Below are 14924 nucleotides of genomic sequence, written 5' to 3' on the forward strand. Positions count from 1 at the left end.
ACTTCAGGTGGTGATATGCGGACCACGAGCTTTCACCAGTCCCATAGGGTAGAAGTCGACTGGTGGACGCGATGGGGTGCTGCCGCTTGGGTATTGTTGTTTTGGGTTTGTTCGTCCCGGGGCCTGCCCTCATGAGACCGAAAGTTTTTGTTTGTTTTTTAGAGGCCTCTTCCATATCCTTTACTTTTTTTCGTGAGGTCTTTGCCAAAGAGCAGTGTGTCTGGCTCAGTGGCTGGGGTTTTGCACAACTCCGCAAATTTTGGATTTAGGGCAGGTCCTATAATTTCTTTACGGAGGTTATTTAATAATAATAATAATAATAATAATAATAATAAATTTTATTTATGGGCGTCTTTCAAGAGTCTCAAGGACACCTTACAAAAATTGAGCATGTAGAGGAAAAACATGTAAGGGGAATGAAATAAATAGTAGAGATATGACTAGTACACAAGTAGTGTACAAGTACACACTAGTACACATTTATCTCGAACTGCGTGTTGCACAACAGCGCGAGAGTTGGTTTGTGGTCATCTCCGTATTGTCCACAGAACGAGCAAATGATGTGATGGCTGACGTCAGGAGCCTGAGGATCCGCTGCAGTTTCAGCTCCTAGTTCCGAATATTTGTCCCGACGTGCCCCCATATTTGGCTGTTGACAGCCGGCACTTTGAGAGACTCACAATTTTCTGGAGCTGTGTACAATTCTAAGGCCTCATTAACCACCTGCTCCTGTAGGGGCCTGTTGGAGAGGTGGTTAATGCTGGCCGCTAGTTTAGGCTCTAATGGCCTTCATGCATGTGGGGTTGCCACGTAGCGGTCCACCACACCCAGCAGCACTTCCTGGTCCTGCACCCCTTGCATACTCCCGACTTCTTCAGCCAGCGTCCCCTCTTCCTGACCAGCCCAGTCCTGGTCGCCAAAGCTGCCCTCGGGTGAGGAGGAAGTGATGGCCAGTGCACAAGGCAATGTGGAGGGAGTGCCTGAACTCCCCCTGCGAGACTGCCCCTCACGCAGCGAGTCTCGCTGGAGCACCTGCTCCAGGAGCCGCTCCATGCGGCTCAGGTGGCTGTCTCTCCCCCGAACGGGTGGTGAGACGTCCCCGTCCGACGAGTCGGAAACCACCGGCCGGATGCTCTTCCTGGTGACTATACAACCAGCCCGCTGCTCAGGCGCTAGCGGGACTGGGCTCGGCCCGGTGTTGGGGATGGCGGAGCGCCGGGTAAGCAGTCCTACCGCCTGCTGCCCCCCACAGATGGAACGCTCCTCCGTCGGAGTCGAGCGGGGGACAGATTTCTTCGAGAGCCTTTTCTTCATGTCTGAAAAACAAATTAAAGGCTCTCCTTGCAAAAGAAAAACCGACCTCAGAGTAACTTACCTGACGGTCCATCTTTTAAACTGCAGCGGGAGCGCCTGACTCCCTCTGCGGTCGCTGTTGCACTGCTGAACGCAATGCCGCGCATGCGTGCTGAGCGGGCTCTTCACGTACTCACTCACGTGACTCCGAAGTAAAATGTATTATTCTTTCACTGAAATATTCTGGTAGTATCGTGAATACATTTAAAAGGCAGAGATAGATTCTTGATTAATACGGGTGTCAGAGTTTTTATATTTGTACGGGTGTCAGGGGTTATGGGGAGAAGGCAGGAGATTGGGTTTAGGAGGGAGAGATAGATCAGCCATGAATGAATGGCAGAGTAGAATCGATGGGCCGAATGTCCTAATTCTACTCCTATCACTTATGTTCTTATGATTTGCACTCTGTATCTTCTCCCTTCACCTTACTCCATCTATTGTTTTTGTGTTTGACGATGGTATATCTGAGCTGTTTGGATAGCATGCAAAACAAAGCTTTTCACTGCACCTCGGTACACATGACAATAAGAAACCTAAACCTAAAGTGTAAGTAGTAATGATGACTCTAGGTTAGTCCATCTACCACCTGTGCTGGATATGGAGTTAGTCGCTCCCCAGCCTTGAGCACTGGCATCTGTTTGGATAACTAAAGTAGGGTTAATGATGATGATAGGGCTGAAACTATGCCAAACGTTTTCTGCCCACCACTGTAGTTCTGATATTGCTTCAGTGGGTAATTTCATGATACGTTCATAATGACCTGCATGTCGTTTTAGTGCCTGTACCTTTGCTCTTTGTAAGTTTTGATAGTGCAAAGGTCCAAATTGTGTAGCCGGAAATGCTGCTACCATTTCCCCGATTACTCTTGCTACTTGTCGAATAGTTGGTCGCTCGTTGACCATTAAATTGTTGCATGATTGTGCCAATTCAGTTGTTTTGTCTTTTGGCAAAGTTACAGACATGTGGGCTGAGTTAATTGTGAAGCCCAAGTAGTCCATGGTTGTGGATGGCTTCAACAGATTTATCTGGATGTAAGACAAATCCCAAGGTTTCGAACAACCGTTTGGTAACTGACACAGCTGATATGCCAATTCCATGGTCTTGCCTACTATTAAGATATCATCAAGAGATGCCATGACCATATGTTTTTGTCTTCTTAATATTGCCAGGGCTGGTTTTAGTATCTTGGTGAATAATCTTGGGGCTGATGTTAACACATTGGGTAATGCTTTAAACTGCCATTGCTGCCGCATCCAGGTAAATTTCAGGTATCTGCGATGATCCTTGTGAATGGGTACTGAATACTAAGCATCTTTGAGGTCAATGCTTGCCATGAAGTATCCTTTGGAAATCAGTTGTTTGGCAGTAACAAACGTTTCCATTTTGAAATGTACATACTTAACAAACATATTTAGTGAAGTTAAGTCAATGATGATGCGACACCCACCATCTTTTTTAGTTTTAGTGAATATATTTGACACAAATTCCATGGGTTCATGTTTTGTTTTTTCCCATGATACCCTTAGTGATTAGTCTCACCAGTTCAGCTTGTCCCTCGTTTCTCTTTAACTGAGAGGGAAAAGACCCTCTGGGGTGAATGTTGAACTGGTGGCAATTTTTCTAATATAAATTGTATTTTGTATCCACTAAAGCTATTGAGTATATACTTGTCACTCGTGATAGACTCCCATGCTTCCTTAAACAGGTGTAATGTCCCCCCTGTTAGTATTGCGCCCCTACTTTCTATATGCTGGTAGGAACCAGACCCACCTACCTCCATGGTTATGGGTGTTTCTTCTGTCTCTTCCCAGACCAGCGAGTCTTGCGCGTTGTCTGACGTGGCGGTGATGTTTGGGGGTGGCGCATTTTCCATGGGGTCCGCTCTGGGCCTTGGTCTAAAAAATACTTCAGGTGGTGATATGCGGACCCCGAGCTTTCACCAGTCCCATAGGGTAGACGTCGACTGGTGGACGCGATGGGGTGCTGCCGCTTGGTATTGTTGTTTTGGGTTTTCTCGTCCCGGGGCCTGCCCTCATGAGACCGAAAGTTTTTTGGTTTTTTTAGAGGCCTCTTCCATATCCTTTAATCTTTTTCGTGAGGTCTTTGCAAAAGAGCAGTGTGTCTGGCTCAGTGGCTGGGGTTTTGCACAACTCCGCGAATTTTGGATTTAGGGCAGGTCCTATAATTTCTTTACGGAGGTTATTTATCTCGAACTGCGTGTTGCACAACAGCGCGAGAGTTGGTTTGTGGTCATCTCCGTATTGTCCACAGAACGAGCAAATGATGTGATGGCTGACGTCAGGAGCCTGAGGATCCGCTGCAGTTTCAGCTCCTAGTTCCGAATATTTGTCCCGACGTGCCCCCAGATTTGGCTGTTGACAGCCGGCACTTTGAGAGACTCACAATTTTCTGGAGCTGTGTACAATTCTAAGGCCTCATTAACCACCTGCTCCTGTAGGGGCCTGTTGGAGAGGTGGTTAATGCTGGCCGCTAGTTTAGGCTCTAATGTCCTTCCTGCACATGGGGTTGCCACGTAGCGGTCCACCACACCCAGCAGCTCTTCCTGGTCCTGCACCCCTTGCATACTCCCGACTTCTTCAGCCAGCGTCCCCTCTTCCTGACCAGCCCAGTCCTGGTCGCCAATGCTGCCCTCGGGTGAGGAGGAATCGATGGCCAGTGCACAAGGCAGTGTGGAGGGAGTGCCTGAACTCCCCCTGCGAGACTGCCCCTCACGCAGCGAGTCTCGCTGGAGCACCTTCTCCAGGAGCCGCTCCATGCGGCTCAGGCGGCTGTCTCTCCCCCGAACGGGTGGTGAGACGTCCCCGTCCGACGACCACCGGCCGGATGCTCTTCCTGGTGGCTATACAACCAGCCCGCTGCTCAGGCGCTAGCGGGACTGGGCTCGGCCCGGTGTCGAGGTTCGCGGAGCGCCGGGTAAGCAGTCCTACCACCTGCTGCCCCCCACAGATGGAACGCTCCTCCGTCGGAGTCGAGCGGGGGACAGATTTCTTCGAGAGCCTTTTCTTCATGTCTGAAAAACAAATCAGAAGGCTCTCCTTGCAAAAGAAAAACAGACCTCAGAGTAACTTACCTGACGGTCCATCTTTTAAACTGCAGCGGGAGCGCCTGACTCCCGCTGCGGCCGCTGTTGCACTGCTGAACGCAATGCCGCGCATGCGTGCTGAGCGGGCTCTTCACGTAGTCACTCACGTGACTCCGAAGTAAAATGTATTATTCTTTCACTGAAATATTCTGGTAGCATCGTGAATACATTTAAAAAGCAGAGATAGATAGATTCTTGATTAATACGGGTGTCAGAGTTTTTTTATTTGTACGGGTGACAGGGGTTATGGGGAGAAGGCAGGAGATTGTGTTTAGGAGGGAGAGATAGATCAGCCATGAATGAATGGCAGAGTAGAATCGATGGGCCGAATGTCCTAATTCTACTCCTATCACTTATGTTCTTATGATTTGCACTCTGTATCTTCTCCCTTCACCTTACTCCATCTATTGTTTTTGTGTTTGACTTGATGGTATATCTGAGCTGTTTGGATAGCATGCAAAACAAAGCTTTTCACTGCACCTCGGTACACATGACAATAAGAAACCTAAACCTAAAATCTGTACTGTAAATACATCTTGTCTGAAATTTCACAATTATATTTATGTTGGACATTATGCATGTAATGTTTGTCTCTTATGATGCAGAGACCAGATCGACCTCTTGAAACCACCTCCGACAAGATAGAAAATGAGCAAATGAATCAGTCTGGGCACCAGGTTGACAGAGTCATGAAAGACCTGAAACAACTGAAAAACAAAGTAAGTTTAGATAACATCATTAAAAATGGGATTTGGTGAGGTTCTTGAATAGTTTAGTTTAGTTTAGAGATACAACACGGAAACAGGCCCTTCAGCCCTGAACATTACCACTATCCTAAACACACAAGGGACAATTTTACATTTATACCAAGCCAATTAACTTACAAACCTATACGTCTTTGGAGTGTGGGAGGAAACTGGAGTTCCTGGAGAAAACCCATGCAGATCACGGGGAGAACGTAAAAACTTCATACAGGCAGCATCCGTAATCAGGATGGAACCCAGATCACTGGCATTGTAAGGCAGCAATTCTACCGCTGCACCACCGTGCCTCTTGTGCTGCAAGTTACTTAGATCTTTTTTTCCATTTAACGTTTGACTGGAGAATAGTCCATTGCTGAAGCATGGTATAATATGCAGGTTGAACCTGAAGGAGCACCAAAGCACAGAGGCACCTGAATGTTTACTGCATGACAGACAAAAGGATGATTATATAGACCTGTTGAAGACTAGAGAGCATAGGTTTAAGGTGAGAGTGGCATAGACAAAAGATTGATTTGAGGTGATTTTATATATATATCTAATGAAGACTAGGTTTAAGGTGAGAGAGGCAAAGTATAAAGTACATGTGTGGGGCAAGTTATTGTTTAAACACAGGGTGGTGTGTACCCAGAACGTACTGCCAGGGGTGGTGGTGGAGGCAGACATGATAGTGGCATTTAAGAGGCTTTTAGATGGGGAATATGCTGGGAATGATGGGGAGGAATGGATGAAGTGCAGGCAGATGAAATCAGTGACTCTTGGCATCAAGATAAACAAATGCGCAGACATATACATTGTGGGCCAAAGGGCCGGTCCCTGTGCTGTACTGGGCAAAAGATATAGAAGTGTGAAAGCGCACACCTCCAGATTCAGGGACAGTTTCATCCCAGCTGTTATCAGGCAACTGAACTATCCTACCACAACCAGAGAGCAGTCCTGAACTACTGTCTACCTCATCGGGGACCCTTCGACTATCTTTGATCGGACATTGCTGGCTTTATCTTGCACTGAACGTTATTCCCTTATCGTGTATTTGTACCCTGCAAATGGCTTGATTGTAATCATTAGAGCTATGATGTTTAGGCACTAAAAAACTCTGAAATAGGCAGGCAAAAAGGCATAATAAAATCACAAAAAAGGTACGAAAAAGGCATTTATTGATTAAAAAAAGGCATTAAAAGACATTATTTCCACCACCAAAATATGGTTAAAAATGATAATAGAAAGGTACACTACAGTAAATGACCAAAATTGCCTGGTTACACATAACTACCAGCATTTTTTTCAAATTATCTGGTGTTAAACTATGCCGTCTGTCAGACAGAATATGCTTCAGTTGTGAAAAACTTCTTTCTACCTCACTGAGGTCACTGGTGCATACCAGAAACAAGCTACAGACTCTATATTCATGTCGATATCTTGTACATTACAACTACCTTTGAGAACTTTAGCTATATTTTGTATTTCTTCAAGATCTTTGTTCGCTAAAATCACTCTCTCACATTTTCCTTGTATGTCTTTGCCTACATCGCCAGAAACTTTACGAATATCGTCAGTTACTTTGTTGAAAACCTGCAAGTTATTCACTAATGTTTTGACACATTTCTCAAGGAAGTGATAGGTTTGCAAAAGTGGGAAGTTTGCAAAATTGGAAGCAATAAATAGATTTTGGAGAAGACTGAACCACTGAGGGTGGCGCCCCCGGTTTCGTCCCGGTGGTGGAAATTTTATTGTAATTTATCTTGTGTTAACACGTTTATAATAACATTAATATTAACGTGTTAACATAGAAAACATCATTGTAATCACAACTAAGAAAATAGCATGACCTTTTAGCAAAACGGCAAAAAAAGACCGATTTAGGCACTAGATCGTGAAAAAGGCATTATCTCGGTAAAATCATCAAAAAAGGCGTGAAAAGGCACATGGCATTTATAGCAAAATCCTGGCTCTAGTAATCATGTATTGTCTTTCCGCTGGCTGGTTAGCACGCCACAAAAGCTTTTCACGCGACAATAATAAAAATTGCATAAATTACTCTGTTACCTCTAAAGCAAATTGTTTAAATTGTCCCCCAAAAGCTGAACACATCAGGTGAACAGTTTGCGGAAGATTTGATTGACTCGGCTAAATCAAAATGCCCGGACGAAGATCTTGAAGCTAAACAGTCGTGGGAACTTTCCAGAACAATCTATAGACATGGAGATATCTGGGAGAGCTTTGCAAAGCTACAGAAAGAACAGAATCTGAATCGGTAAGTATATTTGTTATCTGTGAGATAGTGCAAGTGTGAATGCTTAAAGACATTCATGTGAAATTAGGCCGTCTGATATTTAAACCAGTATTCCAATAATACACTTTTTTATTGAGAAATGTAAACTCCTCGGGACAAATGATCTATCGAGGGATAACCAAGGGCAATAAGGCTGGAATTAAATTGAAAGGAACTTTGAGAAGAAGCATAAAACAGAGAGTGGTACAGCACATGGACAGGCCCTTCGGCCCACTACCGCTCTGCCGGCCATGATGCTAAATTGAACTAATGCCAACTCCCTGTAAATGATGCATGTCATCCATACCTCATGTCTTGTTAGAATCACAGAGCTCCACAGCATGGAAACAGGCCCCACGGCCCCACTTGTCCAGGGCCACCCAAGTTGCGTAGCAACCTAGTCGCACATGTCTGTACCTGGCCCACATTCTTCCAAACCTTTCCGATCTATTTCTTATCTTTAGGTTCTTGATTCATAAGGCTGTCAAAGGTTGCGAGGAGAAGGCAGGAGAACGGGATTGAGAAGGAAAGATAGATCACCCATGATTAAATGGTGGAATAGACTCGATGGGCCAATTGGCCTAATTCTGCTCATATGACTTACGACTGGCACAGACAGGTTGGGCTGAAGAGATGTATCCTCACTATGTGACTTTATCCATGTACCTGCTCAAATTTCCTTTAAATGCCCAAATTGTACCAACCTCTACCACTTCCTCAAGCAGTTTGTTTCACGTACGCACAACCCACTGTGTGAAAAGGTTGCTCCTTTTAAAATCTTTTCCCTTTCATCTTAGACCTATGCCCTCTAGTTTTAGGCTCCCCTACCCCGAGACTATGGTTATTCACTTTATCTATGTCCCTCGTGATCTTCTAAATCTCTGTAGGGTCTCCCCTCAGCCTCCTGTACTGCAGTCAAAAAAGACCCAGCCTCTTCTTGTAACTCAAACTCTCCAGACCTAGTAGCATTTTGTAAATATTTTTGCAAGCTTTATACATCATTCCTCTGGCAAGGTGACCAGAACAGTGCACAACACTCCTAATGTGGTCTGACCAAATTCTTTCCTGATATTCCCTTTGTGAGATATATGGTTTGTGCTCACAATCACTACTCGGAAACTAAATCGTGGAAACAAGAAATGCTTTATTTGCGAGTCTGCAGAATCGGGTGCCTCTCCAAGTTGAGACACACCGAGCAAAGGAAAAACGTCTATTTTTATACAATTCAGTATACAGTCTTTATTGATCGGACGCCTCCCCTTCTGACCCCTTCCAATCAGGGTACCGAGGTTCACAGTCTTCCAACCCTCCCCTCCGTGCGTCATCAATCATTCCCTCTCCTCCCACATCATACATCGCATGTACATTTAAATTAGGTTCTTTGTCATGAGGGGCGTAAAGTTAATATTCATTTATTTTATTAAGCATGCTCAGTAGCTGTTGCCCTAACCTACTTAATTGCCTTTGACCTAAAGAATAGCTTCTGTGTTGTCAGCTACATTCCTAACCTCATCTTGTTATTCTACAATGTTATCAACAGCTCTGAAGGTCTGACTGTTTGTTCGAATCACAAGGTTGGTGATTCCAACCTCTCGGCCCATCACAAGGTCGGTGACTTCAATCACTCGGCCCCTCACAATGGTGGTGGTTTAATCATCTTATCCCTCACAATCCTCCCTTTTTCTTTTGCTACGCATCCTGTATTAAACCCCATTCCTAGACTTCCTGCTGTTCCAAAGCTAATAACATTATTTTTATCTCTCTTTCCTCTGGGTCCTCCCTCGGCCTCATTATCATTATCTTCTGGACGCCCCCTTTCTCCCCCATGGGGACTACAACTGCCTGCATTTGGCTTATACTTCTAGTTATAAGAACCCTGAGACATGGTATACAACAGGGGATAATGATCAATGCAGCTAATGCCCATAAAATCACCAGTCCCACCGCTTTCCACCAGGCTCCTCCTAAGATTTAATCCTACCATCCTGCTCCCATGATTGTGTTCCATCTCTGTACCGGGACATGTGCTATTTTTCTGATTCCTTCTGATATACCCATTACTGCTTGCCCGTTGTCATCTATGTTTAGGCAGCAATTAGAGAGGTTGAATTTTCCGCATACTCCTCCCTCTTCGGCTAGTAAGTAGTCTAAGGCCAAACGGTTTTGGTATATCGCTGTTCTCATCTGTGTCTGCTGCTTCGCCAACATCTCTAGTGCAGATGCAGTCTGGTTAGTAATTACTTCCAGCACTGCCTGTAGTCTTATGATCCGATTTAACATATACACTGGGGTCCGGTAGCCCCAGGATCCGTCCTGTGCCCAAGTGGCTGGTCCATAATATGAGATGATTCTTGCAGGTGGCCACTCATCATTTTCCCATTTTCCGATGTCCATTCTTCTCTTCGTTCGGTGTAGTTCGTCAAAGATGGGTGTTCCTAGTGACCGCCCCTCCTCAGTGGTCAACAAAAAAAACCCTGGTTGTACCAGTCCAATTAAACAAGTCCCACTCCATTTTTCTGGCAATAACGAGTATGCCTTGTGTCCGCATATCCATAGCAGTCCTTCAGGGGCCGGTCCACTAGAGGTAACATTGTCCCATATGTCCTGCAACACTGGGATTCCCTGGTAAGGGTTGTTCCCGGTGCAATTCCATAATCCAGTCGATTCGCTTCCATCAGTCTTCATCCAGATAGTACAGTTTCCTTCATCCTTTACAGTGGGATACCATTGAGGTTCCTCTGGCCACCACACTCGGGATTGATTTGGCCACTGGGTGATGATGCGCTGGCAGGGGCTGCTGCCTACTAGGATGGCATCCTTTGCCCAGGGCCTGGCGATACACTCAGTTCCAACCGGGGTGTGTGTCAGGACCCATTCCTGGGGACTTCGATCTCTTCCCACCGTCAAATTCCACTTTATCAGGTCCCATACCTCAATGATAGATCCTCTCCATGGCCAGCGTGAGCTCATCAGCGGTCCTCCGCAAACCCAACAGTTAGTCACATTCAGGGTTCTGGCTATCCGGAGGGCCAAGTCCACAAACAAGTTTCTCTCCACTTCCGGGATCTCAATCTGCTGCTTTATTTCATCATACATAGTCTGGTGCAGTTGAGGCTGGGAAGGTGGGGGAGGTTTGTTGACTACTGCTTCTGCTAACTTCCCTATCACTACCTCCTTAATTTTGTCTAATGTTTCCTCCCTGGCTCGGGAAGGGATGCCTAACTGTCCTCTCTTGGTCATGCAGACCCATTTCTCCCCTTTTGGGCAGGTAATGTGCCCAAAACTTCCTACATGTCCCTTATTTTCTACTACATAATACCCCCTCCCCCCCGTCCTGACAAACAGCTCTAGTCCTTAGGTCGTAGCAATCATCACTTAAATGGGAATGATAGGTAAATGATCTGGTTGTTCGCCCTCCATATCTGATAGGATGGTAGCACTTATCACAGTTATTAACACTTCTTATAATGGTTACATACATAGTTAGTAATACCGTCCACTGATCGTCTTTCTCAGGAACTGACGGCGAGTCAACGGGTCCTTTAACCCGGGTCGCATGTGTCCACCCTTTTTCTTTTGTTCGTACTGCTGTCTCCGTTGTCAGCAATGCCAGGTATGGGCCAGTCCACCGGGGCTGCAGTTTCTCCTCCTTCCAACTTTTAATCAGTACCCAGTCACCGGCCTTTATAGCGTGTATTGGAAAGTCGAGTGGTGGACTTTGTGCCAATAGTCCTTTTCTTTTTAATTCTGCAAGGGAACGAGACACTGCCAGTAAATAGTTCCTCAGGAACACATCGCTGCCTTCGAAGGTCGGCGTGCCCTCTACCTTTCCAAGATAGGGCAGCCCAAACAACATTTCGTAGGGAGACACCGCAATATCTTTACGGGGTGCCGTTCGTATTCTTAATAATGCAATTGGTAAACACTTAGCCCAGGGTAGTCTGGTTTCCTCCATTAACTTAGTTAACTGTGTTTTAAGGGTTGCATTCATTCTTTCCACTCGCCCAGAACTCTGGGGGTGCCAGGGTGTATGCAATTTCCAATTTATTCCCAAGGTACTGCAAACCAACAGGTGAACCTTAGAGGCAAAATGTGTTCCTCGGTCGGAATCTATGGATTCGATGTCCCCGTATCGGGGAATGATTTGTTCTAATAATATCCGGGTTACTTCCTGAGCGGTGGCATTTATCGTGGGAAATGCTTCCACCCACCTGGTGAAATGGTCTACAACTACTAGGAGGTACTTCCACCTTTGTATTCTTGGAAGTTCTGTAAAATCTACCTGTATTCTCTGGAAGGGTCTTATAGCCAATTGTTGTCCTCCACCAGGGACAGCTCTCATTACCTTCTTGTTAACCCTCTGACATAACACACAACCGGAGACTGTCTGCTTAGCCAAAGTATAGATACCTCGGCAAGCGTAGGTCCGTAGTAGTGTGTCACACAGGGCCTGTGCTCCCCAATGTGACTGGGAGTGCAGTTGTGTCATCAAATCCCGAGTTAATCCTTTGGTTAACATTTGTTTCCCATCTGGCGTCCACCACCTCCCGTCAGTGGAACGCCGAGCCCCTAACTCATTCATTTTATCCTCCTCCTCCTGTGAGAATACAGGTATCTTTCCTACTCCTTCCCTTAATGGTATTAAAGACAACATCCTCACTGTTCCTTCTGTCGCTACCTTTTTGGCGGCTCCGTCTGCCGCTTCATTTCCCCTTGCTTCTAATGAGTTCCCCTTTTGGTGTCCCGCCACATGGACCACCGCTATCCTTTCTGGCAAATGTAATGCTTCCAGCGCCTTCTCAATTAATTGCTCATGTGCCAACTCCTTTCCTCTTGCTGTAATCATCCCCCTCTCTTTCCATATTCTCCCAAACGTGTGCACTACTCCAAATGCATATTTGGAGTCGGTGTACACCGTTCCTTCCTTCCCCTCCAACAATTCTAACGCCCGTATTAAGGCATACAATTCACATGACTGAGCCGACCAACTACATGGCAACCTGCCCGCCTCCACTCCTTCAAATCCTTCTCCTCCTATTATGGCATACCCACTATATCTTTTTCCATTTATACAGCGGGAAGAACCGTCTATAAACCACCTTTCTCCCTCTACCAGAGGCTGCTCCTCCAAATCCTCCCTGCTCTTGGTCTGTAGTTCTATAACTTCGCTACAGTAGTGTTCTGGTCTCTGCCCTTCCTGCTCGTCGTCCGCCGAGTATAAAAACTGGGAAGGGTTTAAATTCTTATCGGTCAGAATGGTCAAATCGTCTTTTTCCATAAGTATCACTTCGTACTTTAGGATCCTGGAGTCAGTCAACCACCGGTTGGACTTCTGAGTTAGTATTGTCCGGACCGTGTGGGGAGTAGATACTACCAGGTCACCTCCAAATGTCAATTTTCTACTTTCTTCCACTAATATTGCTGTTGCTGCGACCGCTTGAATACATACAGGCCACCCTCGTGATACCGGATCCAAGAGTTTAGAAAGGAATGCGACTGGCTGTCGCTTCCCTCCTCTCTTTTGTGTCAGTACCCCCAACGCAATTCCATTCTCCGCATTAACAAAGAGATAGAATGGTTGATCGATGGACGGGAGGGTCAGTACCGGTGCGGTGATCAGGCTATTCTTTATTTCTCCAAATCTCTGTTCGTCCTCAGAATCCCATTGTACTTTATCAGTCTCCTCACACAATTTATCATACAAGAACTTGACTTGTCGGGTGTAATTGTCTATCCATAATCTACAGTATCCAATTAACCCGAGAAACGTCCTGATTTATTTTTTGTTCCTTGGCATCGGCAGCCCGGTGATCCCAGCTATTCTTTCGGGGTTTATTCTCCTTTTCCCGTCACTAATCAGGTGTCCTAGATATTTAACCTCCTGTTCAACAAATTGTAGTTTATTTTTGGACACTCTCAATCCCTTTTCCCCTAAAAAGTTTAAGAGGGTTATGGTTGCATCCCTTACTGGCACTTCTTCTCCGCCTGAGAGTACAAATCATCTATGTACTGCAATAATTGTGTCCCATAGGTCCTGGGAACATCCTCTAATACTTGTTCTAATATTTGCCCGAACAGATTCGGGGATTCAGTAAATCCCTGAGGGAGCACAGTCCATCGATACTGTTGCTTCCTCAGTGTGTCTGGGTTTTCCCACTCGAATGCAAAGAGGTCTCTACTTTCCTCAGCCAGGGGGCAGCTCCAAAAGGCGTCTTTCAGATCTACCACACTGAACCACCTATGGTTAGGGGGTATACGTCCCATTATGGTATAAGGATTTGGGACTACCGGGTGTCGAGCCCTAACTACCCTATTCAATTCTCTTAGGTCCTGGACCAGTCGGAACGTTCCGTCAGTCTTTCTTACAGGGAGTGTTGGCGTGTTGTAGGGGGACATACAACTCTCCAATACTCCATCCTTCAGTAAGTTTTCTATAATTGGCTGCAGCCCTTTCCTTCCTTCCATTGAAATCGGATACTGTCTTACTTGTACTACTTCACTTCCTTCTCGCAAGGCTATCCTCAGAGGTGGTATTCTAAGCCCTCCCCTATTTCCCTCTCTTGCCCACACCTGTGAGACTATTCTTTCTTCATCTTCGGTCGTCAATTTATATAGTTGTACTATAATCTGTCCACCTACGGGAGCTGTGCCCATTCCTAATTGAATTTGAAAGTCCCTTCCCATCAGATTTATTCCTGCCTGGGGCACCAGGATTAAGTCTTCCATGGCCTCTCGATTTTCATATCTTACCATTACTCCTTCTATCTCGGGAGCTGTCATTACCTTTCCCCCTACTCCAGAGATTTTGACTTGCTTTTCCCCTAATCCCATTCCCTCCGGTATCCTGGTTACACTTGATCTTTCCGCCCCTGAGTCCACCATAAATACCGTGTCTTCTCCTTGGGGACCTACTTTAAGTTTACCAAGGGTTCCCGTGTACGTCCTACACACCCCAAGGAGGGGAACCCCTGACCCCCCTATTCCTCCATCAGTGTGTACGATTGTACTTCATGCCTTATCTTTGGACATTCTCTTTTAATGTGTCCATCTTTGTGACAATGATAACACCGGGATGGCCCGGTGCGCCATCCCCCTGATCCTTGTTCTTTATTTCCCGGGGGACCCCAACCTTGGTCCCTCCATTCACCCCTTTTATGGGTTCCTTTGGCCATTCAAAGTAACAATACTTTATCATGACTTTCTTACTTTTAGCCAGAGACCCCCCCTCACCTCATCCGTGCAACATCCGCCCCAATGGACTATCAGGCGGAATGTGCGGCTCTTCACCAGTTTGAGCCTTTTCCCCCGGGCCCTTACTTTGCCCGTTCCGGTTACCCATCCCTGTCAGACCTTTTCCCGTCCAACAGAACCCAATCGCCCGAGTAATACTTAATAGTCAATATTCTTACCCGAGTCCTGTGCACAGGAATTGCTC

General features: G+C 46.0%; 1 protein-coding gene across 1 annotated transcript in view; it reads left to right on the forward strand.

The window, feature by feature from the left end:
- LOC116977409 (outer dense fiber protein 2-like) overlaps window positions 1–14924 on the forward strand; it is a 38423-nt gene that overhangs the window by 4581 nt on the left and 18918 nt on the right. The window contains exons 2-3 of the mRNA XM_033027837.1: window positions 5062–5175; window positions 7299–7471. Coding sequence (XP_032883728.1) covers window positions 5113–5175; window positions 7299–7471 — 236 coding nt within the window. The 5' untranslated portion in view covers window positions 5062–5112. The remainder of the gene's footprint in view (window positions 1–5061; window positions 5176–7298; window positions 7472–14924) is intronic.

This window comes from Amblyraja radiata, chromosome 10, assembly GCF_010909765.2.
Source record: "Amblyraja radiata isolate CabotCenter1 chromosome 10, sAmbRad1.1.pri, whole genome shotgun sequence".
NCBI lineage: Eukaryota > Metazoa > Chordata > Chondrichthyes > Rajiformes > Rajidae > Amblyraja > Amblyraja radiata.